Source organism: Microcebus murinus, chromosome 6 (genome assembly GCF_040939455.1).
Source record: "Microcebus murinus isolate Inina chromosome 6, M.murinus_Inina_mat1.0, whole genome shotgun sequence".
Lineage (NCBI taxonomy): Eukaryota > Metazoa > Chordata > Mammalia > Primates > Cheirogaleidae > Microcebus > Microcebus murinus.
In genome coordinates, this window is record NC_134109.1 from 22,179,356 (window position 1) to 22,206,257 (window position 26,902).

Consider the following 26,902-nt stretch of genomic DNA (forward strand, 5'->3'; position numbering starts at 1 on the left):
TCAAATACCATGATTTATTAACTACTCTCTGCAAAATTAATTTGTTAGCCCAGGTTTTATATTCACCTAGGTTTATTTTTCTCTTTCCTCTCACCTTGCCAGCATATTCCAAAAGAAATGTTGCTCCAGATTCAGCTTCAATCAAGGAAGATGCCACAAGTTTACCAATGAATGGAACAAGTCCACAATCCAAAAATGAGGAATATGAGAGCTGAAAAAGCAAACTTAGTTCCTTTACATGAGTGTTTTACAAATAATAGCATCTGTTCTTGGAGCAGTTCAGCCCAGATTATCTAACAGACAAACCTGCAGTTTCGGCTCTTCAGTATTGCCAAGCACTGACTAAAATGATGATATGGTGGTCTTTGTAAATGATATGAGTTAAACCAATCCAAATGATATCAGCTCATGAATGACATGCAGCTAATTTATCAGCAGCTTATATGAGCACAGAAAGAATGATGTTTTTCACTTTGCAATTTCCTTTGTAAGTGTAGTCAGTCACATTTCCTGACCAAAATTTGGATTTATAATTGAGGCCTTTCAAAAATTACTGGCTAAAAAAAGGAGGAAAATGAGATCCCCTTGAGGCAAAAGTGGCCAGCACTTTAGATTCAGGGAGCATTTATATACAATTGATTTTTAAAAAATGCATTCTCCCTAATAAATTATCATGTGTTATAACATGTCATGGAGATATGCATATATAATATTAGACAGTCCACTTTATAAATGCTCAGGATTGTTACATCCATCATCTCAGCAGTCTATTACTACATGCGGTAGCTTAAAATCATTTCCAATCATCCATTTTTAATAGCAATAAAGAATTTATAAATGATATCTGAATTGTAGAGCATTGTAAAGAATTCATAGCACAATTTATTTATTTATCTTTGGGTGGCCAAATATCCCACTATGATGACTTCCGTCATAATCTGCACCGTCTTTGGTTTACTGTGATTGAAATCACAGCACCAAACTCCTGAGTCCATGAGATTTGCTCTGCAAGGGTTCTTGTATAATTCGGTACTGTCTACTTCTAGCATCCCAGCTTTTCTGGACATCAAACTGTTTTTGAGAATTATTCCCTTTACACGCTGATCTACCAATGGAGAAAGATTTATGTTAAATGCTAAAGAATGGTAAACTTCCGGGAACTGAATCCTATTGGGCTATTGTGGGAAGATTGTGCACAGAAACAAGGACAATAAAGCAATACCTTTGTAATGTGCATCATATTTTGTGTTTGTCAAAGTATATTTGCATGTTAGATTTCTCGTATTTCATAAAGATGCTTCTATTTGCACTCAAGATATATTTTCCTAACTTGCCATATTTGGAGGTACAGAAGAAGAAATGGCATTCTCTCTCTGTGAACTTGAATGCAACTGTTACTTAGGGATGTTTCATATAAAAAATTACATAACACAAGCTATATAATCTCTGAGAGTATAGCCATGCATTTTATCATGTATTCATTCCAACCACCATCCCCCCTTCACCTCTGTTTTTCTTGGTTCCTAGTATATACTAGTCATTGTGTGAAGAGGAAAAAAAGAGATATAAAAACAAGTATGCATGTCCTAAAGTTTGTTTGACATTAGGAATTACATGAAAAAAGAGGTGATGTGTTCATGCTAACTGGACAAATTCTGGATTAGACAACATTAAACAGGTTTGGTTTTCTTTTATCTAACTTAAGGACTTCTCAGAGCTGTGTAATGTGCTAATTAAGCATCATGAGATTTTAGTGGAAGTCTCCCTTTTGAAGGAATGGCTCACAATCCTGATGTTCCATATAACCTGTATCACCCTAAGATAATGTTTAGGGTATTGAGAAATTATTGCCATGGATGTTTTGACCAACACCATAATATTTTAGTCTTTGGACCTAAATAATTAACAGTAAGTAAGTAAGTAAATAAATAAATAAATAAGGTAGAAAATTAACAGGTTTTACTTAAATCCTAAGGATAAAAGTTAAATAGCTTTTCCCTTTATGTATTTGTAGGGACTTCAGCCCATTCTGTTTAATAGGAATTGATCTAAACCATTACTAGAGCATCTGTGGTCATTAAAAAAAATTAAACCAAGCCATTTAGACCTAAAAGTTTAAAGTAACTGAAATTATTTACTTAGAAAATCCTTGAAAACATATTAGCTTGTGATTTTATAACAGAATGGAGAGGACTCTTTTGAAAGACGTTTTCAAATTTGAAAAAAAAAAAAAGTCATTATATCATGTTATTGAATGCCCTGTACTACTATTAGATGAATGAAGGTGTCTGACTTTAAATACGGAACACACAAAACTTCAAAGGCAAAGGCAACTTTTTGTGAGCAACGAGTTTGTCAAAATTCCTTGGCCCTCTGTTTATATGGAATTAAATCCAAGAACCTGTCTCCTCCGAGAATTTTTTCTATCTCTTGCAGTTACCATAAGCTTGAGTTGGAAGTCAAAAAGAATGCTAAGGAAACACTAATAGTTTGATTTATACATTTCAAAACCAACAACTTCTTTTCCTTTACTCACCCCTTTGGCAGGATGGCCTCAATTACGTGTGATATCGGCCCCATTTGAGTCCACCATGTTGCTTGTAGCACTGGGACATCGGAAAGGGTAAACCTTATTTTGCAATAAGCCTGGTCCAAGACTTAATTTGAAGACTGACCTTTTTGGTTTAATAATTTTGATTCTTCTGGCCATCTTTCTCCCTAAACACACTAAACTTCCATTGAAGTTGCTGAAGGCCACAGACAGGAGAAACACAGCTGGGAGGAATCTGGCTTGATGTTTTTCCCATTGGCTAAGGTCATATTATTTCCTTGACTAATGTCTGACTTGAAGGTTGAAAACCAATTGGTTATATAACATTTTATGCACCCAGTTTCCCAGAACTTCTAGTTTTACTTTCTTATTGTTACAATTTAACTACATATTTTTACTGAAAAAGAGATAGAATCAATAGCTTAATAAAATAGTATGCATATAGCATTTAGATTTAAAGGTTACATGTATAAAAAGTGCCTACGTATGTAATTAAGAAAACAATTAATGCTACTTTTCTTCAGTTCTTTCCTTTTAGGTATGATAAATGCACTTTTTATTTTGAATCTCAATTGAATGGTATGCAGAGTATATTTAGAGTCACAGTAATTGGTAAATTTTCTCTAGTCTTTATTGAATTGTATAGTTAAATAACAAAGAGTGCTTTAAATGGGACTAAATTCTTAAATATAATGAGGTGGTATATTTACTTAGCAAACCTTTTTTTTTAGGAAGGCATAAATACCTCAAATTGTTTTACTCAGGATTTGTGCTTATTATAAACACAACTACGCATCATATGGTAGCCAAGAATGTGAATGATCATTGAGTAATTTTCCAAGATTCCTACACTCCCCTCCCCAAAGAAACTGTCCCAGTATTTTTTCTCAATTTAAAACAAAACAAAACAGAAAATTTGTGATTTTCATGGCCTTCAAATGAGGAAGCTGTTCTCACGAAAGCATCTGGTTTTCTTGGATCCAAACTAAACTATGAACCTTAGCTGGCAACTCAATTTGGGGAAGTTTGTATATAAAGGCATTTCATGCACCAAAGTATGATATAAAAATAGTTACATTTTTTAACTTTTAAGCTCTCAAATGTTTAGCAAGAGAAACATATCAACTTATCCCTATTTGAGAAAAGAAATTTAAAACATGAAAGATTCCATTTAGTTTCATTTCTGTATAAAACAGGACACATTTAAGGCTAGAAGAAACACATTGAGAAGCAGAACTTCTTTTTTTTTTTTTGTCAGACAGAGTCTCACTTGCCCCAGGTAGAGTGCAGTGGTGTCATCATTGTTCACTGCAACTTCAATCTTCTGGGCTCAAGTAATCCTCCTGCCTCAGCCTCCCACATAGCTGGGACTACAGGCATCTGCTACCACGCCCAGCTAATTTTTTTTTTTTTTTTTAATATTTGGTAGAGATGGGGTGTCACTTTTGCTGAGGCTGGTCTTTGAACTCCTGACCTCAAGGCATCCTCCCACCTTGGCTTCCCAGAGTGCTAGGATTACAGGTATGAACCACTGTGCCCAGTGAGAAGCAGAACTTTAGATTCCAAGCCCCTAGATGAATTTGAGAGAAGTAACCCTTGCTTTTGATTGTAAACCAGTATGCTCTGCTTTGGTAAGATGAGCCCCATCTTCAACTTCTAACCTCTGTCTGGGGTTTGTAGCCCCTGCATTTCTTTTCAGGAGTACCGAATTAGAGAAGGATATTTATGTCACATGTGTTTGGCTACTCTTATGGCTGAGGCCCTTGGAATACTTCTGTGGCTGGGCATCTTTTCTTCCTTAACATAGCTGGACTCCAACGTGAGTGCAAAGACCTGTGATAATTGGGGATGTGAACTTGCTCACCGTGCTCTCTACAGGGATACACTGGATTTCTAAATCTAGCAACGTGTTAGCTGCTTTTCAGGAGGATGGTTGAAACAATATATAATCTGATGACCTCCACCTTTTGTAATGTAGAACCCTATGTTTTTGAGCATATAAATGGGAGCATAGAAAACAATATGCCACTACAGTCAAAATAGAGCCATGCAATATTTATCACCTATACTTCTCACAATAACTTGCTATATGAAGTTGCACAATTGGCATTCTCTGGGATGAATGCTCTTTTTCTCAAACTGTCAGATGCTAGATTCTGCCCAATCTGTCTTCTGTCCACTCTCCATAAGTCCCCACAACTTAATACCCTCTCATGTTTTATTCTTTCCGTAAAGCATTTTGACTGGCATTATTTAAATAAAAATAAAAGTTAGAATTTATCCTTGGATATTAGAGCTCTGTGTCATCTTAGCTATATACTTCACTGGAAATAAAAGATCAGAATACTGGTTTAAAGCAATATTTTTTTAACTAAATTAGTGGACACTAAAACTACCAACAGTTCAGATGTTACAATTTAAAAGTAAGAAAATATTCTGAGGGAAAGTAGGATATTATATGTTCCTTAGTCACTAATTGACAGTTTCCTTAAATTCTGATTTAATATTTTTTTAAATCATACTTGCTTTAAAATAAAAACCGCCAAGCCAAATTTTTATAGTATCAGGTTTTCCATTAAATTACAGTTTCCTTTTGTTTTTTTTTACAAATTTTTCAATTAAGAGTCAGGTGTACTTGTGAGTCATTTGAAGCCACCAAGAGTTCAAATGGGCTTTTAAAAGCCCAGGATACTTAGCCAACAATGTGAAAACTTGTACTACTTATACTATATTTCTATTGGAAATATTTCCTCCCTCCCAGTGTCTCTCCTCATTTTCTTTCTCTGGTATCTAGTCATCCCCTCAAAGATCTTTAGAAGCAACTTTTTTTTTTTTTTTTTTTGAGACAAATGTCTTGCTGTCACTCCAGCTAGAGTACAGTGGCATCATCACAACTCATTGCAACCTCATACTCCTGGTCTCAAGCCATCCTCTTGCTTCTACCTCCCAAATAGCTGGCATGCACCACCAGCCTGGCTAATTATTTCTATTTTTTTTATATAGAGATGGGGTCTCACTCTTGCTCAGGCTGGTCTCAAACTTCCTGAGCTCAAGCAATCTTTCTGCCTTGGCCTCCCAGAGTGCTAGGATTACAGGCGTGGGCCACCATGCCCGGCCAGAAGCAGCTGTATGTCCTTTATTTGGGCCATCCTGTGGACTAGAGTTATGCTCACTGATCATGAGCATGTAATTCATGATTAACAGGATAATTGTGCAACCATAAAGAGTTAGTGAGATTAATATATGAACTATTTATGTTATTTTTCTTGAGATGCGGGCTGATCTATTAACCAGATATGAAAGTCTTTTTCTCTTGGTAAAACAAGATCATTATTCTTCATCCTTGCCTGATGCTACACAACTATTTTTTTAATACAGTGTTAACATATACTTCATATATCAGACAACCTATTCATATTATCTTCTTTACCTGATAATCAAAAGAGCAATTCCCAAAATGTGTGTCCAACTGCACATAGGATTTGAAATCTAAATTTCAAAAATATCCCCTAAAAAGTGTTGGGTGTTTGTTTTTTTTTTTTTCTCTTGAAGCCAGCTATTATCAGATCATACTGCATAACTCTTTTCAGTGTTATCCCTAGGGCAGTGGTAATGCTAGTTTAGATTTTGTTTGTCCATTGTTGCTGAGCACTTAGCTGGATAAGGGAATGAAGGATGGCAGGAGTTCTGTAAAATGATACGAGCACAGAGGAAGCTGGGTTGCCTTGAACAACACACATTTTAAACTGTTTGCTGGAAAGAGAAAACTGTGGTAGCACTCCATCCTTTATGTGATGCAGGGTCCTGGAAAGGAGCACTGTGAGAAGTCCTGTTGAACTTGATATGCACTGTAAAGTCATATTTCTGATGAAAGTTGCGCTAATCCTCAATGTTCTTTATGGACTGACTGCTCACAGTTTGGATCCGGATGCAAAGTGGCCTTGTTTCAGATATTTTTCAGTCTGGATGCCCTGCGCCTGTCTGTCATTGTGGCTTTTCATTTTATTTATGCTATCGCTAATCTCACTGTGAGTGAAGATACAGGCTTGATTTATGACTTAGCATTTTAAAAACTCCCCATCATAATGAACTTCAAACTGTCAGTTGCCATATGTAAAACAGCCATGGGTAGCAAAGCCATCTAGTGTGGTGGCTTTGGGAGAGTGGGTGTTAAAAGAAGTTTTGGAGAAACCTAGGGATTTTTGCCTTTTGTGGGGGGCTGAGTAAAATAGATGCATCAGTTCTAATGAGGCACTTCCTGCCCAGAGTCACTGGCAGAGCAGCCTCCTCCTAACAGCTGCAGGCTTGAGAGACCTCATGCTGCTGGCCAAGGTTCATTCTGTGCTTTGACTGAGACCACAGCCAGTAAAGCCAGTGTATAACCGTGGAAAGAGTTTCCCATTTTTTTCCATTGGAGAAGTCTTTTGTGAGGTTAGTTTGACTGTTCCAAATTAACAGTAGTGGTCATTGCTCATTTTTTAATTTCAACTGCATGTAAACCTACTGATTAGGTGCCACTGAGGGGAAATCAGAGCTTTGTGAGGAAGATACTTATCCTTTTGTTTGGTATTCCCGAAAGCACTGGTTCCCAAAGTAAAGTCTCAAACCCAACAACACCGGTATCAGCTGGGAACTTGTTTCTACATATTCTTTGGCCATCTCAGACCTACTGAGTCAGAAACTCAGGGGGTGGAGCTAAACATTTGTGTTGCAGCAAGTCCTCCAGGTGATTCTGATGAGGGCTTAAGTTCAAGAACTATGCTCCTATACACTTGATTATTGCCACCTCTGAGTTTTGGTGTCTATCCCAAAACAAAAATATGAAAATGCATTCTCTCCTAGACGATATACAATCACCTTTTAAAATACAATACAACCTTTTAAAATTTGGTTTCCAATACTGTATATTCTCCCAGATGTCCAACCTACAACTCCAGTCCCAAGTGAAGGACTTAAAACAGCTTCCAAAGATGCTTGAATTATTACCAGAGGTCACTTCCCCGCCTGCTTCTTCTAACAGACTTCTTTCCATCAACCAGGACTCTACCCATTCATCAGGATCATCATCAAGAAATCCAATTAAATCAGGACCTACAGTGTACTACTTCTCCCCAGTTTGAAGGGCAGAACCAGATTGATTATCTAGAAAGGGTCTGAATGTCTTTAGGGCCAAGTCGTAATCTTGCTTTTTCTCCCTCCCAGGAACTTGGGAGCAACCTGATTTAGGGCAGGTTATCATTTCCTGTTCTATGTTGTCATTTCACATGCAGTTTTGTGTTTTCCTTTCTCTTCCAGTGGCTCACAGTCATCCACCGTGTTTCAGAGTAACATTTCTAGACTTTGACATTGTCATCTTGAGAAAGATTTTGATTTGATGACTCCTAGATATTTAAGTCTCATCCAGCTGTCTTCAGCCAAGATCAGAGATCTATTGTATCTTTCCATCTTGTCCCTGAAAAACGTATAATTAATTTGTCTTAGCCTTTTATCTTATATTTTTTACTCCCTTAAATATATGAAATATTGGTTTGTTATTGATAAAGTTGCACCCTCCCTGCCTTATTGCTATGGAATGGACTAAAAATCCATACAGAATCCTCCAATTCTAAAATAACTCTTTTCAAGATTTAGATCTCTTGATTTCTGAAAATGAATTTAAATAATTCACTGTTCGTACTCAGAGAAAGTGTTTTTTGAAAGATTGTTTATTTATTAACTGCAATGTGATAGGCCCCATTGAGAAGCTTTGCTAAGGACTCCCCACCCAGCCAATTACAGAAATAAAAGTACAAAAGTGCATAGATCTTGCATAAATTAAAATAAAAAAGTAAGTCTAGCAAACAGCATAACCTCTCAAATTATGTTTAAAATTAAAATGTCTTCTATTATTTTGTGGTCTGGAATTTGCACCAAGTAGTTATGTAGATAATTTGTTTTAAAAACAGCCTGCATGAATATACACATGCATTTTATTACACCTGCTGTTATCTACTTTGGACAATCTTCCCATTGTTTAACAGAGACTTAGGCCAACAATTATATACTTAATATTCCTAAGTTTTCTCAGCACTCACGGCCTTCCACACAAGAAAGCATTCTTTCCATTAATTCAATTTTTTATGTATTTACTCATTCATCAGTAAATGATCGTGAACCTACTATGTGGCAAATCTCATTTAATTGGCTAAAAAACATATATTACCAATCTTAACCTTGTAATTTTTCAGGATTTAAATATAATTTCTTTACTTGGTACACCAATAAAGTTGATTACCCATCAACGTGTGACTATTCATTGCGCTTCTCAGAAAAGAAAATGAAATTGAACTTAAAGAAGATATTTGAAAGTTGTATATGTTTAGATAATATCAAATAATAAAGAAGAAAGCCAAGGCCCTTGTCTTGTCTTAGACTCCTTTTGAGGGCAAACACCAAAGGTGAAAGACAGGTTGAGCATAGCCATACAACCCAAAAATAATCCTTCTTGTTGCGCTTTGGGTAACCTTTACTTTCCAGAAGCAAGGATCTTGTATGTAAGAATTTATCATTTGTTGGGTATTAAATGAAGATTAGATTGAAATTCTCAGAATTGTTACTGAAGATAGGCTGAGCTTCCCATAGATAGATCTCATGTGAGAACAATTCATTTCTGGAGCCACTGAGATACAGATGTCCAACTGAACAGCTGCCTTCTTCTGTCTACCTCCAGTTTTATTGGTTTTGAGTTGTGGGAAATGTGTTCTTTCTTATAACGATGCCCTTGATTGAGGTCAGATGTTCTCTACCCTTAATAATTTTGCCCTTTAGGACTTGTTATATTTCTCAATGGGATGTACCATCGTAGATACTGCTACCACAGAGAAGCTACAGAAAAACTTTCCCTTGGAATGCTCATGCAAGTAGATGTTCGGGCTAAATGTTCATTACCCTTAAATATTCAGTGTTTATTGCTCTTTTCAGAGAGTGATTACAAGTGAACTGGAAACAGAGTAAGCATCTAAAGGAGAAGAAGTTAAAAACCTGAGGTCTGTAATCCTGGTGTTGAAAGCATGGATGTGAGAAGAATCTTTTGTCCTTTTGCATGTGCCAACAACATATTTGAAACTACCAGATTTCCTAAGGTGACAGCTGATGCCTATCAAAGTGGCAAACACGAGAATGAGACCCATGTTAATTTGGACACTGAGCTCAGCACCAGGACTTCTCACAAATGTTCCATCAATTTACCAAAAGCAATTTTGTCTTTTATCAACAGAATAATGACTTACCTTTTGCTGACAGCATCATGGAAGTTAATTCCCAAGTTGCTCATAACTTATGCGAAGACGCATGTGGTAACATTGGTAATCCAGGTAGGTCTTGAAAAGGTCAGACCAAAGTAAATCAACGCCACTTTAATAATTGCAGTGCATTTTATAACTATTAGCCAGAGATCTACCATGCAGAAAAATGTGTGTAAAAAGTACCAAGATTGGGGGTTTTATTATTATTTTTTGATATTATCACAGATTGAACATTTTCTTAACTCTTTCAGTCAATATTGTATCAGGATATTTGAAAGCTATATAGAAAAATCATCAAATGTGACTAATGGTACCCAGAAAGCAGTTTATTGGGTGCATTACGTATAGATGTTATAAACATGATTATTATATTTCTAAATTACAAGATGTTTCACTAGACAGTAATCTCTTTGAAGAAAGGCTCTCTGTTTTACCTAGCTCAGTGTATGGTATATTAAGTGTTCAAAATGCATTTGCTAACAGAACTAACCATATCTACCTACACTCTCGACCATCTTTCTCTGCTACACGGAGTGTGTTTATTAACTGGTCTTGATAGCCAAATTTGCAAAGTCTGTCAGCACTTAAAAGAACCAGTTGTCTGATTGTATTCATTTAAATTGAGATCACAATGTTGTTCGTGGAACTTCTGCCTAAGGGTTTAAATCATGCCTTCTGTGCCACAAATGACACAACAACCACCCCAGTCAGATAACAACCCTGTGTCATCAATATTAATAAGTAATTAACTGAACATGAAATGTGCTGAATTTTCCATAATGGATATCAGTAAAGTACCTGTGTTATCGTATGTACCATTTCCTTTGTGTTTGTGCAAGAGTATAGCTGAAGGCCTGAGTATGTGCTAGCCATCATATTTGTGGATTTTTGTGGATGTTCCTGTCATCACTGCATATTTCACCAGGACTGTCCACCAGATGGTTAATGTGGAATCTTTGAGATTGTAATGTTGGTCCCTTAAATCCTAAATTGGTTTTGCAATATGGGTTTTTAGGGAGAGGGGAGAGACTCATAATATTGAATTAAAACCAATTGCTATGAGATTTTTGATTTTTTATTATCATCTTCAGGAAGTTGTGCTTCACTTCCTATGCAATATGACAGGTAAATCTTTGCTGAGCCTTATAGACCTGCCAATATCTAGCTAATGTGCAAGCTGATTGTGGTTTGCTTGCCTATCCATCCCACCAGTGTTCCTCCACTCCAAGACATTTGGCTTGAGAAAACTTGCTTATATGCCAATTTCTTGTCATTTAGAAATTTATTTGCTTATTTAGGCTGTCTGCTATAAAAATCACTTAGAATTGTGTACTTCCATCCCTCTTTGACTTTACCTTTACTACTTCCTCTCCTCTCCACATTGCCATTGCAATCACAACCCTTTCTACTAAAGTGGTGTTTGGCACATTCTGAAGTTTAGGTCATAAAGTTTGAGCTTCCCAAGGTTCAACTTTTGCAGCTGTTATGTTTGGTGATTCAGTGTTGCCAAAGCAGTGGATAATGTGCTTTTCATCTGTCTTTTGTAACTCACATTAACAAAGCTTCCTAGGCCCTATGACATTTTAATAGTTAGATGGTGCTACCGTGTTTCCCCAAAAATAAGACAGGGTCTTATATTTATTTTTCCTCAAGAAGATACCCTAAGGCTTATTTTCAGGGAGTGTATTATTTTCCCCTCAAAGCCTCAGCTTGCAGCATGCACAGGATGGCTGGGATCTGACAGGGGGAGCCGACCTTGTTGATGGGGCTGCCCACACCTTTCTGGTCACCTCTGGGATAGTAGCTGTCACCATAGGGCAGATGAGAAGGGCTGCTCCTCTTTACTGCTCTGCGATGGGTAGCCACACCCATCAGTAGGTCTTATTTTCGGGGTAGGGCTTATATTGCACAAATGCTTAGAAATCCTGCCAGGGCTTATTTTGTGGGTAGGTTTTATTTTCAGGGAAACATGGTTTCTGTCTTAGGAATTGTGTTTTATTTTGTTTTTTAGTATAGATACCATCGCACAACTTGATGCTTGTCAGCCTGAGGAGAGACAATGCTGTTGATTATAAGCTTCTGGTGCATGCACAATAAAAGAAACTATATGTCTTTGGACTTCACATTACTGATGATATTCTGTTAACTGAGAAAGTGCATGCTGTGCTGCACGGTTCCAGACAACACAAGCATTGGCATAGTCATGAACCACGTGCTTCTCCCACCTCCATATGAGGACTTCGGTAGGAGCTGACATAACCTCAGTGACTTTTGTCCTGAAATTATCCAATATACTGAACATACGAAACTATGCCACCAATCAATCAATGACTACCAAAAGCCCAGCGCTACAATGAGTGCTGTGAAATATGCAAAGAAAATAGCATTCCTGCTATTGTAGTTGTTTGGGTACTCAGTAAATATTTGGTGAATGACTTCTAACAGAAAAAAAAAATGAGTTAAGGATCCTTTTAACTCCTCCTCTCTGCATAAAGAAGAGTGGCAGTTTCCCTTTATTTTTGCTTGAGAGGATATGACTATACCAGAATTTAGGGTAGGTTTTAAAAATAGAAGATCCTAGATATAAACTCTACCTGCTTTTACTACTAAAAAAAAAAAAAAAATTCTTATTTATTTTATTTCCCAGAGAACTTAAACAATTACTCTAATATTCTTTTTAGGCTTAGATGCTAAAGTAAGGATTGGGATATTTAAAATGAAGTAGAGTCTGCATGCATCTAAATGGGCGGATTTTAAACCATGGTGTCCCAGTGACTATACTGGCTGCTGTGTGGGGAGTAGTGTTAGGTCCCGAGGACTCCTGGCTGCTTCTGCTACTAACTGCCTGTATGACATCGAGCCTGCCATTCACGTCTCGTGTCTCTTAGCCCTTAAGTTAGGAAGTTGAACTAAGTGGTCTTCTGGGTTACTGTTCATCTCTGATGGTCTATGAGGATACTGTTGAGGTATACAATAATGGCATTCTGCAAGGGCTTAAAAGTGGATGGTGTGTAGTGTGAATTTATACCACAAAGCTGATTGTAAGTGAAACTAAACTATCTTTGAATTATAAACTTTGTTTTTCAGTGATTTCAATAATGACCTTTCTGTAAAGTCATTTTGCTTGGATAATCCACCTTCACCCTCCTTTTTACGTATTATATTTTGCTTAAAAATAGGATTAAAGTCCTATCTCTACCACCAATTTACCAGCTGTTCCATTTGGGTAATTTGCTTAGTATTTCTGAGTCTCATTTTTCTCATCGTATAATGAAACTAATTGTGTCTACCTTAAAAGAACTGCTAGGTGACTTACATGTAAGGGCATGTGAAAAGTGCCAGGCTCATAACCTAGCACATGGTGGCTTATCATAAATGTTTCTTACCATCTAGGCCTGATCCACTTCATCCAAGAACTCTAAGATTCTATCTCCATTTACTAAACAGCAACGCACCACAGAAACTATAGACTAATCCCTGAGGAAGCTAATTGGACTCTAGAATTAGCATATTTATTCTGTCAGATTGCATCAATTCATTAAATGTTTACTGTCTTCATATCTTCATGTCTGGGAAGGAGATGTAGATACTTTATACCAACATATATCCTGTACTATGTGCCAACACTATTCTGAAGAGTGTTAAATATTTTAACTCAATCCTCGCAACAACCCTATGAAGTTAGTATTTTTTTTAATTTTGTTTTGATTTTTAGAGATAGGGTCTCACTCAGTTGCCCAGGCTGGAGTGCAGTGGCATGATCATAGCTCACTGCAGCCTTTACTCCTCAGCTCAAACAATCCTCCTACCTCAGCCTCCTGAGTACTGCTAGGACTGAGTAATGCATGCCACCATACCTGGCTAATTTTTTTTTTTTTTTAAAGACAGAGTCTCACTGTGTTGCTCAGGCTGGTCTGAAACTCTTGGGCTCAAGCAATTCTACCTTAGCCTCCCAAAGTGCTGGGATTACAGGTGTGAGCCACCACACCCAGCCTGTATTATCATCATTTTCGGTTGAGACTATATCTCCAATGGGGAAATTGGGGCACAGAGAGATTTCCTTACCTAAGATTACATATTAGTAAGTATAGAATGCAGACAGTATGGCTTCAGAGCGTGTGTTCAATGGCACCAAGGGGTTTCTTTTCTCTTAGAGGGTGTTTTAAATAGATTTCAAGAAAAGGAAGGCGAGGCAGCTGACGTCAACCACACTACGCTGCTTAAATCTCATGAGGCTTGGTGATGCATTTGGGTTTGATGTGCTTACCCTTCCTGCATTCCCAAGGAGGGGACAAAAAGCATCCCGGTGGGGCTGGATGCTGGAGGACGGGGCACCCATTTCCTGTCTCTACGCTCTAGCCAGTGCCAAGTGATTTTGTAAGAAAAAATTTAAATACTTCCCTGCCCTAACAAATGCAAAGTATACTCTGCCTAAAGAATCCTCTGCTAGTAAAAGTAGCTTTTGGGGCCGGGCGTGGTGGCTCACGCCTGTAATCCTAGCTCTCTGGGAGGCCGAGGCGGGCGGATTGCTCGAGGTCAGGAGTTCAAAACCAGCCTGAGCAAGAGCGAGACCCTGTCTCTACTATAAATAGAAAGAAATTAATTGGCCAACTAATATATATAGAAAAAATTAGCCGGGCATGGTGGCAAATGCCTGTAGTCCCAGCTACTTGGGAGGCTGAGGCAGGAGGATTGCTTGAGCCCAGGAGTTTGAGGTTGCTGTGAGCTAGGCTGACGCCATGGCACTCACTCTAGCCTGGGCAACAAAGCGAGACTCTGTCTCAAAAAAAAAAAAAAAAAAAAAAAAGTAGCTTTTGATTCGAGCAGAAAAAGGTCAAAAACCCAAAGTGGTGTCAGATGAAGCTGAGGGGAAGCGTGAAGGAAGGGAAGGGATGGGAGATTCGGAGTGTCCTATTGCAATGTGTGAGCAGACGTTGGGGGTGGATTTCATGAGTAAATATGGAATTTTGCCACCAAATTCTTTTCTCCAGAGCTAATATTCTCATGGGATGTTAATATTAATACAAAGAAAAAAGGCTCTGGGTGAAGAAAAATTATTTTCCTTTTCAGGGACAGAGTTTTCTCAGGACAAGAGTGAAGTTAGAGTTCCAGAAAGTGCTAGTGGAATACTAAGTGTGTTACCATTAACAGACAGGAAAATAGGCTTCCACCTACAGGATTTACTTTGGGAAGTAGAAAAAAAAAGAACCTGGCAAAATCAGCCTAGTCAAGGACCTTTTTCTCTGCTTGGAACCTGTTAAGCTTTCCATGGTGTGTGGCCCTTTCAATCCTAATTATTATTCTGACCTAATGAAGGTCATCAAAATAGAAATGTGTGGAACATGTGACTGACATGACTGTGTCATGCTTCAAATACATGGATAATACATGGGGCAGGATGGGGGTGCATTTACATTTTATGAATTTCATCATAATCCTTTTATGGTTTCTCTGAATCATTCTTTGGGAGCATTCTAAAAGAGCCAAAAGAAAAAAAATATGAAAGATTTTCTGAAGCAGCTTGACTTAATGTATAGCTAAATGTCCAGTTTCAAAAGCTGTTATTAAAGGTCCCCAAAATGTTAATATGGGCCACGTAACTGTACGTATTCCAAGGTGAGAAGGGCAATAAATTATAAAACACCATACTATTGGAATATATGTTTTTTTAAAAAGCAGCTGTTATTTCACTAAGGCTTACAATGTTTTAAGTCTCAGCTTTCTGTTCTAGAAGAATATTCATTAGTTCACTTATTTTATTTAATTTATTTCTTTTTTTCTTTTGAGACAGAGTCTCACTTTATTGCCCAGGCTAGAGTGAGTGCCATGGCGTCAGTCTAGCTCACAGCAACCTCAAACTCCTGGCTCAAGCAATCCTCCTGCCTCAGCCTCCCAAGTAGCTGAGACTACAGGCATTCACCACCATGCCCGGCTAATTTTTTGTATATATATATTAGTTGGCCAATTAATTTCTTTCTATTTATAGTAGAGACTGGGTCTCACTCTTGCTCAGGCTGGTTTCAAACTCCTGACCTCGAGCAATCCGCCTGCCTCGGCCTCCCAGAGAGCTAGGATTACAGGCGTGAGCCACCGCGCCCAGCCTATTTAATTTATTTCTATTCTTTCTGTGTTTGTGATTTTTAATTGTATGATGTGGTTTACATTCACTGTTTTTACATGATGGGAATGCTAACAATGTGCCTTTCATTTTTTTATGATTAAAAATAAAAAATAATAAACATTAAAATGTAAAAGCATGAGGGATGTTCACAAAGAGTTGTGTGCCCTTGACTAGATTCTTTAGCTATCTGTGTACATAATGGTTTGCATGTGGGCAGTTATCTGATGACTTACTATGGTATAGTTTACTGAGCTGAACTTCAATTTCAGTTATAGTGGATGTAAATTAGCAGTATAAAAAAATATAAGCAGGCCTGAGAATGCAAACTTTCCTTTGGGTAATTTTAAGCCAGTAACAGGTAATCAATTAAAAAGTAAGCTTGTTTTTATACTAAGACTTGCCACATATTGGGAAATAAATACCAGAAAATAGGTACCTTCAGGTGTATTTGTGGGACAGACCTATAACTCTTCTGGTAATAAAGTAAACCTTCTGATGCTTTGAATATTTGGGACTTGAGGGGTTGCATTTAATTGCATTTGGGGGTTAAATTAGGATGATGAGAAATGCATTCTGGCCTTAACTCTTCTAGTTGGAAATCTTCCTGAAATGTATGGGAGATTTTCTCAACTAGCAAGACAATGAATTTTATCAATCTATTTTTTATGATTTAGACCTGGCATGCCTCAGGGACATAATTCTCAATATCAGTCATCATTGTACAATATGATAAATAGGTAGAAGATGAAGCAGATGAGACTATCTATATTATTGGCCTCAGAATACTAGGTAGCCAGTCAGTCACCACAAGGACTCTATTATGCCCTGTGCAGATTGCTGGAGGGGATAGAAAAATGTCATAATTCTTTGTTGTAGGGAAACTGTCTTATGCATTTTGAGATATTTAGCAGTATCCTTGGCCTTTTTTTTTTTTTTTCTTTTTTTGGAGGAGCAGAAATAACAGACATAATTCCTGTGAATGTAATAGGAATTCAGAAAATGGAAATAGCAGAGGTCAAGGGAGGTTTTGTAGAGGAAGCAAGTTATGAGCAGGATCTTGAAGGATATTTAGGGTTGGCAAATCAACCCTAAGAGGTTGATGACTAAGGGGTCACTATTTTTGACCAAAAGGAGGTCATTGGTGACCTTGATGAGTAAAATTTTAGTAAGCTACAGTAAAACCATTGGATGAATCATGGAGATTTTTAAAGACAAATTCCTCTTACGACCTAGGCACAGCCTTAATGTCCACCACATGGATATAAGTGGAATTTGGGGACTATATGTGCTTTTCCCCAATAGAATTCATACATGACCTGCCATTTAGTGAAGCTATTTCTCCTCCACCTTTCCCAACCTCCTCTTCTTTCTCCTCTCTTCCTCCTCTTCTTATATCCTCCTTTATCTATTGTTACCTTCTATTTCTTCATTCTTCCTCCTTCTCTGTTTTTTTCCTTCACTTCCTCTTTCCTTTTCAGGTTAGGGTCATGTGGGCCTGTGAGAAGAGAATCCATAGTCATGATCAGTGTGCTGTATCAGGTTTCCTATGGCTCCTGAAACAAATTGCCTCCAACTGGATGGCTGAAAACAACAGAAATGTATTCTCTCTCAGTTCTGGAGTCCAGAATCCAAAATCAGTTTCACTGAACAGAAATGAAGCTGTCAGCTGTACAGGAGAATCCATTCTTTGCCTCTTCCAAGTGCTGGTGGCTGTCAGCTTTCCTTGTCTTACGTCTATATCACTCCAATCTCTGCCTCTGCGGTCACATGGCCTCCTCTTCTCTGTGTCAGATCTCCCTCTGTGTTCTTCTTACAGGGACACTTTTGATGGCATTTGGGGTCCTTCTAGATAATCCAGAATAATACGCTCAATCTCAAGGTTCTTAACCCAATCATACCTGCAGAAACCATTTTTTTCAAATAAAGTAACATTTACAGGTCCCAAGGATTGGGACATGATATCTTTAGGCACCGTTATTCAGCCCAATACTATATGAAGGTTATAAAGAGTTCTCCCTTGGACATATGGCATACAACATTGAGGCCATTTTGTATGTATGTGTGCCTCTCACCTGCAAGCATGAGAAAGAAGTCATACCTCTTCATGCATCTTCTGTTTGCTAGAACTATGCTCAGTGTTTGAGCAGCACCTCCCTGCCAAAGATTGAAGAAGGAAGGGACCTCATTGTTACTTAGTAGTTCCCTGAGCACCAACCATCAGGTCCCAAGCAATGAAGGTCAGGACCAAGAGTGTGCTCCTTATGGAGAGATTCCTATTTTCCTCCTCAGACTTCAGAGGCTATTTTTTTGGTGAAGAAAGTCTTCCATTGGGTGTAGTAGATTCTGGTTCAGTTGGCTAACATATCGTGTTCAACTCAAGCTGGAGAAGATACAAAGAAGCTCTCAGAAAGGATGGATAAGGAATCCTTCCAGCTAGCAATCCTACTAAATTCACATGAGACATCGGGACTGCCAAACTTTGAACTCTTTGCATTTAGCTTTCTTTAAACAACCCAATCACCCACAGAATATTTATATGTAGGCAAGGTTGAGGAGGATGAAAATATAAAGAAGCATGAAAATTTATGCCCACTTTTTTACCTACCTGGTATCCATTATAAGCACACCATTTGCTCTTAAAGGGGAAGTAATACAGATAAGCTTGCAGGCATTTATTTTTATAGGACCTGTGGTCTCTAAAGACTTTATGCATCCTTGCTCATCTCCTCTCAGAATTCGTATTCAATGAATTTTAGAACAATATTCTAATTAGAAATAAAGCTTACTCTTTCAAAAGAGTATTTTTAAATAACTCTAAGACATACTAGTATGTTATAATCCCATATATCAAACAATCATTTTGACTTTTTCCAGTATTAACTTACTGATATTGAATATTGAATGGGGTGCAGTTTTGGAGGGTTGATTTGCCAGCAGTATTTGGTTAGTAGCACCTAATGCCCCATGGAGAAAACCTCTCAGGATCTCTGTTGACTAAGGGTGGTTTTTCTAACTGAGTATTTTTCACCCTTGGCATTATTGACATTTCAAACTGAATAACTCGTTGTGAGAGGCTGTCTTGTGTATGTAAGAATATTTAGCTGCATCCCTGACCTCTACCACGTAGGTGCCAGGAGTATCTTCCTACCAAGTTGTAATAACCAAAATGTCTCCAGACATTGCTGAATGTCCCCTGGGAGCAAAGTCGTCACTGTTGAGAATTACTGTTCTAACTCTATTATGTGCTTGGTTAATAATAATAGCCAGCATTTATGGAGCACTCGCTAAGTCACTGTACTAAGCGTTTTGTTCACATTAACGAATTTGAATCTCAGAAAATTTCACAAGGCAAGTGCCATTATTATCCCTAAGGAAACTGAGGCTCAGTAGTGTTGAGCAAATGCGCCAAGAATATACAATTTGTAAAGGGAAGAAACAGGATTTGAACCAGCAGTTAGGATTTAGAATTGATGGTCTTAACCATGGTAGTATAGCAGCTGTCCTCTGCTTGTCTAAGAATATGTTGTTACAGACTTGAAAAGCATCTTCCTTTGAATAAACTATGACAATGGATGGAGGGAAGGGGAAGGACCATTTATTGAGTTATTACTATGAATGGAACACTTGAGAATTTCATATAACTTATTTCACTTAATCCTCATAGTAGCCCTATGGAATAGGTATTGTTATATTCTTTTCTTTTATGGGAGAACTTGGATCCAAAACACTAAGTATTTTTACCCAAGGTATGAGCCAGTATAATAAGAGGCAGAAGTAGAATTTGACCCAGTGCTTTCTGACTTCTAAACCCATGCTCTTTCTATTTTACTCTTCCACTTTTTTTTTTTTTTTTAACTTTGGAAATATGTTGGGAGGGAAATTTTTAGTCTCTCCATGTACATTTTCTGATTAAACATCTTTTCCTGTAAAAATCCCAAATTACTTATAGCTGATACTTGGAGATGTTTAGCCCTCACTTGTCCTTCCTCAGTGCCTTATCATGGGGTCCAGTAAGATGTGCAGGCACAGGCAGGTGGGCCTGGGCATTGACAGACCTGGTCCAAATCCTGGCTCTGCCTCTCCTCTGCTGTCTGAGCCTGGGCAAGTCACATGACCACTGGGAGAGTCAGCTTCCTTATTTATCAACATACCCATCTGGTAGGGTAAGGCTTAGAAATAATATATGAAAATACAAAAATTATTAAAAATTGCAAGCTGTGTATTTTGCCTCTTTTGTTCCCCACCTTTCAAAGTACTGGCAGGCAGTATTTCCACCCCAATTTCCCCACCCCCATCAAGGATATCTGGAAACCTGACATTTAGAAAATTATGTATTAAGATTTGTTCTTGATTAAAATAAAGGGATCTTGGGATAGATGAAACATCTGAAGTCTTTGTTAGCTAAAGATCTTTCTGATGACTGGTTTGGGCGCCCAGAGAAGAGGAGGTCAAGAAAAGGAGACAATGACCTCACAAGGTTTTTTTCAGATAGTCCATGTGGAAAAGATTATTATGAAATACCACATACTGTGACCTGTATCCACAGACAGCAATAATGAATATCAAGAGCTTACTATTAAAGAAAAAAATTATTTTCTCAAAGCCTAGATGGTGAGCTGGATAGGTAGGACTTGACCTAAGACTTATGTTTTTAACTATAGGAAATAAACAAACATACATATGCATAACAAGGGTGCAGAGTGGAAAGAAAGTACGAGAAATACTGAGAAATGTAATTCTCTAGGACAATACCGTGAATTTCACAACTCAAATATGTGGGGAGATATTAATAAAGTTCTTGGTAATTGTAATTGAGCAAAGAAAATATCCTTCCGGTTCGTAGAAATATGTATCACATATACTTAACTCAATGAATTGAGACCTTACAAGGTGACCTGGTACTCAAGGGGAGATGTCATTAAAAAAAAAATAAAGTGTTGATGGAGAAGAAGGTGTTCATGTACAGTTCCCTTGCTGAGAATGTGGGTCACAGTCGAAAGAGATTCCAAAAGTAATGTGATAATACTGCATGTCTACTCAAGGGCAACCAGTGGAAATGTTCTGAATCAAAAATAACTCAGCATTTGAGAATTCTAAGAGGACATTCAGTACATCTCCATCCAGAGAAATTGGGAAGGAGGGATGAGTTCATCTGTTTCAAGATTTTTAAGGGATTAAATTGAGTTATGTTATAAATTTATTGTTGAAAATGTTAAATCTCATTGCTAATTGAATTTCACTAAGATTAAGACTTCAGGGAAAGCTGATATTTATCTGTTAGGCAGAAATCAGTTAAATTCAATTAACTGATTTTAAAAACATGTTTTTTGCAGTCTCTGTGTGTAGACCAAGGCTGTAAAACTCAATTACATGTTAAGTAATAATGCTATCACATTCTGGTTATCAGAAATGGTAGGTCGGTCATGCTGAAATTCAAAAAATGCCATATTGGGTATATGCCACTTCAGCAAATATTCTAATAGCAAAGTCATGTATAGCTGAAGAAGTCCTAACCTTCTCTTTTGCTTTCACTCAATAATGGTTATAATAAAATTTCACACCAAGAAAGGAACTTGGAAACTCCCTTGGCCTGTTATGACACAATTTGACCTGAATATTCATTTGTGAATTCAAGAAGTAAAGATGAAATGACAAACAAAGCTTTTCTAGTTATTACTCCTTGGAAATCATATGGGTTCATTCTGTAATATGGTGTGGAAAACTAGGAATAAAAGAATGTTTTTTTTTTCAGAAAAACAATCCATATCATGAACTGTGTTAGAAGAAACTATACTAGACACAAAAGAAAAAAAAACAGATTAAGAAAGGAAAATATTGCTAGTCTGTGTAGGAAGGTGACAAATAGAAAAGGCAATAATGGAATTCATAATTTTTTGATGGTGCTTGATTTGGAAGATGAGATCAGGGTTTAAATATGGAACGTGAGTTTTCTTTCTGGCAGTAATATGCCAATCATGCAGACCACCCCTCTGAATCAGAACCATATTGTGGTTTATAACCTTCAGGGAAAGAGACTAGATGACCTTCCTTCACCTTTTAGAAGAGCCAAGACAAGTCACATAAGGTAGAAAAAAGTTTCCAGGAAAAGGAGTTGGAAGAAGCTACCTCTCATTGACTACTGTCACTTTGGGTCACTGGAAATACACAGACGTGCCCAGGATGTGCGTAGGAGCTTTGGGGAAGTTGGAGACATTAACCCTGAGTGCCACTGAGCAGAGAAGACTTCAAAGGCCAGGCACAGTGAAAGAACCAGAAGCCAATCAGAGTGAAGGGGGCTGTTTGAACAGAGGGAGAGGGGCATATAAAGACTAAGAGCTAGTGGTTTCTCTCTCTCTCTCTCTCCACTGTCTGTTCTAGCGGACTTTCTGCCAATCTGGGCAGTTATTTACAACTCCAAGAGGACAAGAAGGGTAAGGTGAGTCTGGGATCAGCTAGACAGTGTTTACTCGCATACAGTTTGTCCCTTTGCGGTTGCTCTGCGAGACAGGTTAAATTCTAGTGACAAGGACCAGTGTTCCCAATGTATTCTACTTGTTTACTCTGCACCTGCTTGAGGAGTCTGCCGCTGACATATGAGCTCACAAATACACATTTGAGAAAGGAGAGGGGAATGTACGGCTGTCGATGCAGGTCCACTGTTTTCTCTCTCTCTCTCTCTCTCTCTCTCTCTCTCTCTCTCTCTCTCTCTCTCTCTCTCTCTCTCTCTCTCTCTCTCTCTCTCTCTCTCTCTCTGCCTGGGGAGAGGCTGGGATTCATGACACTTATGCCTCCATCTGTAAACCAAGGCTGGCACTTTTTGCAGCCTGTTTGGCAATTGCACTGAGACACTAGATGAGATGCTGCTTTTGGAGGTTTCCCTTGTTGGAGGCAAGACATGTAATGGTTCTAAGGTGGCAAACTTGAAATACATTCTTCTCTAGGAACTGTTTTCTTGTGAGGATCAGAAAATAGAACTATTAGTCTGGAGAAGAAAACATTTCAACTTCTAAAAGACCTATGTCTCAGTCGTGAGCATTTTCTGATGCCTGGAGAGGCACGGGCTCCTGCAGTGACGGATGCTTGGCGGAGCGATGAGGCCAACCACAGTATCAGAACAATGTGTGGGAATGGTACTCGGTGATCAGCTCTCACTCTTTGTTTCCACGCCATCTGGGTAGAGATTTCTAACCCCATTTAGATGCTATTTTAAAAAGGGCAAAGAGGGAGGCAAATCTCTTAAATGCCTTTCTTTGCTGGTCTGGATGTTAATTTAGTGATTCCTCTGCAAGTTTTAATTTGAGATAATGGTTATCAATACTAAACTGTCCAATAAAAATATAGTCTAATATATTTGGTGTTCCAGTTGAGGACTGAGGCCATAAAATGCAATGCTTTACTTTTGGTTGTTTTGAAATAAAGATCAAAGAGAATTAAGAGATGTTTTCAGAATAGAATGGTATTATCTAAGCTGATGAACCAACAGTGTGGGTATTACCCTCTACCCCATAATGAAATTAATTCCTAACGTACTGACATGTATATAAAAAAGAAGGTAGCTCACTTAAAATTGTTTTAGGAGGGAAGTTGTTGGGACCTCGGTAAAGGAAAGGAGGGTTATTTGGATGATTGTCATCTTGTTTCTTAACTTCATGATTAATGATGGTCACTGAGAAGAAAAGTTCTTAAGAATGTTGTTTGGAACATTCCTGCTGCCTTTAGGGTGCAAACACATGTGTGCCCTGTATTCCACTATTGGAACTTGATGCCTCCCAGATGGTACTTCCAGAAAACTCTGGCAGAACTGGCCCATTTACTTCATCACCCAAGGATCAGGAGACAGAGGAATGGATATGGGTGAGACCACATGGTTAGATGTAGGTCACTGTCAAGATTCTAGCTTTTATTTGGGAAGGGGCAACAAATATATTATTAGTAACCTGTTATTATATTACTATAAAGATATTATTTTGTGCTTTGCTTTCCAGCCATCAACCAAGAGCAGGATGGCTCCATTAAAAAGCACTTACTTTGTTTTTTTTTTTTTGTTTTTGTTTTTTTTTGAGACAGAATCTCGCTTTGTTGCCCAGGCTAGAGTGAGTGCCATGGCATCAGCCTAGCTCACAGCAACCTCAAACTCCTGGGCTCAAGCAATCCTCCTGCCTCAGCCTCCCGAGTAGCTGGGACTACAGGCATTCGCCACCATGCCCGGCTAATTTTTTCTATATATATTAGTTGGCCAATTAATTTGTTTATATTTATAGTAGAGACGGGGTCTCACTCTTGCTCAGGGTGGTTTCGAACTTCTGACCTTGAGCAATCCACCCGCCTCGGCCTCCCAGAGTGCTAGGATTACAGGCGTGAGCCACCGCGCCCGGCCTTACTTTGTTTTTAAATGTCATCTACGTGGGCTCTGTTTGGTTTTACAGGTTCTCATTGCTGCACCTTTGCATTGCATGTTAATCTATAACTGTTGCCTCCAAGTCAATTTAGAAGCAGCCAGGGCATAAATCCTAAAGAGTAAAAGTTTTTAATTGAGTAAAAGTTTTTAATCTGCTTATACACACATACGGGCATGTACATATGTGTATATATGTGTTCATTTATATATATAATCTTCATATATGAGCATATATATAGGTGGCTTTATATTGTTAACAATGGTTTTTGCACATATACACATATACATTACTGTATATTTGTATACTGCTTTTTATTTTCCATAATACTTCTCATGGATTATCTCATTCTGAACTTCATAGTCACTCTACACAGAGGTTATGTGACCTGTCCAAATTGACACTTAGAAAGTGGTAAAGCCAGGGCTAGCAATAAAGTTTCCTAATTCATAGCCAAGAGTTCTTTCCACTACAACAGCTGTCAGTGGTTACTGGGAAGGTGAGGGGAAGAAACTGATGTGACTTTTCTGAAGTTGAGAATTATAGTTACTGAAATATCAGCAGTGCAGTTATTTTCCAGATCAGCTGATTCAGGGCAGTCCTATCTACAATTGAGATAAGTTGTTTAAGTGGCCATGTATAACTTTATATGTTTTGTCTATATTATGCTATATTCCACCATCATCTGGTGCTCTTGTTCTTTTATGTTACATATCTTTTTTATTGACTTTATTTTTGACACCTAAGCAATCTTATAGCTATTCATTATACTAGTAATAAAAGGTATGCAGAGCAAGAATCTTGAATCATATTTTTCTCCAACTGCCATGAGTGGCAAAACAACATAATAAAATTCTATTTCTAGTACTTCCCATTAGTCAAAAAAAATTTTAGATGGAAATTGGTGATTATGGCATACAAAATTGACACTATTATTTCAAGGTTAAAAACTGGTAAATTCTTTTTTTTTTTTAACATTCTCTTTTCATACCCTCCCCCCATTTCTTAATCTAATTCGCAGTTAAGTCCAATAAGAGAAATAAGGCAACTTGAAAGGTCTTTGGATTATTCAACCAGCATTCTCAAGCAGGGTTAGTAAAAGAAAAGGAAAAACTGTTACTTCATTACAGACAACATAATCATAATCAAAATCAACCCCATTGACAAGAATTCTCCATTTGAAATCAAAATGCCATTATCAAATAACGAATGCAGAAAGGCCCTCAGTAATAACTTTGGTGTGATAATGAGTTTTCGAGAAGTTCAGCCTGACCTATCAGACTTGTGTCATTTAAAAATCTGTTCATCCTGTAGGTCCTAAAGGCGAATTTCACCATTGAAACAATATATTTTCTTTGAAAAATAATGTAAAACCTTGCATTCCATGGATAGGGGTTGAGATGCTTTAACAAAGAAAACTCCAAATGTTATCGGCTTACATAGATAGAAGTATATTTCTCTCTCACAGTAGTCTGGCTGATCCAAGTAGCGCAGTGGATCTATTCCTGTAGGTCATTAAAGGACATAGATTCTTTGTGCTTCATTGCCACGTCCTGAATGTCATACTCCTCGGCGTTGACAAAGCTGGGTCACTGCCACTTCTAGTTACAGCCCACAGAAAAGAAAAAGAAGAGAGTCCAGGGCAGGTGTCTTTCAGGAAAGGACAAGAAATGACAGATCTCAATTCCACTCCACTTTCATTGCCAGGAATCTCATCACATGGACATAAGTTAGCTTCAAGGCATGCTGGGAAATGTAGTCTGTAGCAGGGAGGCTATGTTTGTAAAAAACATGGAGGGAAAATGTTGGAGAGTGGAAACAGGTGGACTCAATTACTATAAATAAAAGAAAGTAGAGGAAATGGGATGGGGGCGTCCAGCTAGCAGTATCTACAACAGCCATGCCATACAAAGTAGAATACATTTATTCAAGCAAGACTAATAACAACAAATCATTCATAAACAATTAGACAATTAGATAATGAATTAATACTGGTAGCACTTGGGTTCTTTAAAAATCATGGTTCTCAAGTTTTTTCAGTCTATGTACCACTTCTTTGGGGTAAAAGTTATGCAGGTCACCTATATTTACTCTGCACAAAGATTTAGTTATGTACCTGGTTTTGTTTTTCATGTAATACAAGTAGATTAGAGAAGTATGCCATTTTTCTTTTACATTATTGAAGAATGAACTTTTCTAGGTTAACTTTCCAAATAATGGAAGCTTATCATATAAAAGAGATTTAACATCCTCTTTTGTGTGTATGCATATGTGTGTGTGTGTGTGTAATACTTATTAAAGGGGGTTATATACTTTTCTACCTCTTTAAATAGGGTGTACTGAGCTCAGTTGAATTAATTTATACTTTTATTCAATGCACACTGATTGGGTGTACATGAGGCCCTGCATATGGTTTCAGGTTTAATCTTTCCAACAACCCAATGAGGCAGGTCAAATTTTTCCTATTTTTTCATATGAAGAAACTGATTGTTCAGGAATTTAGGTAACATATTCAAGGTTACATAACCAACTCGATTTAAATCCCAGTTTC

General features: G+C 37.8%; 1 protein-coding gene and 1 long non-coding RNA gene across 7 annotated transcripts in view; one reads left to right on the plus strand and one right to left on the minus strand.

Moving 5' to 3' along the window:
- The window catches only part of CEP128 (centrosomal protein 128), a 362,607-nt gene extending 362,377 nt beyond the window's left edge, over positions 1-230 (plus strand). For all 5 annotated transcript variants that reach the window (XM_020285697.2, XM_076003809.1, XM_076003811.1 and 2 more), the window contains one exon: positions 103-230. In XM_020285697.2, the coding sequence (XP_020141286.2) occupies positions 103-215 (113 nt within the window). In that variant the 3' untranslated portion in view covers positions 216-230. The remainder of the gene's footprint in view (positions 1-102) is intronic.
- The window catches only part of LOC105867833 (uncharacterized), a 75,291-nt gene extending 49,247 nt beyond the window's left edge, over positions 1-26,044 (minus strand). The window contains exons 1-3 of one of the 2 annotated variants that reach the window (XR_001152444.3): positions 25,791-26,038; positions 17,371-17,450; positions 3,922-8,003 (exon numbers count right to left, since the gene is read on the minus strand). This is a non-coding gene — a long non-coding RNA (uncharacterized LOC105867833). Of the gene's footprint in view, positions 1-3,921; positions 8,004-17,370; positions 17,451-25,790 lie in introns of those variants that run through there. The other variant, XR_012919692.1, reaches the window with a different exon arrangement.
- Positions 26,045-26,902: the final 858 nt, after the last annotated feature.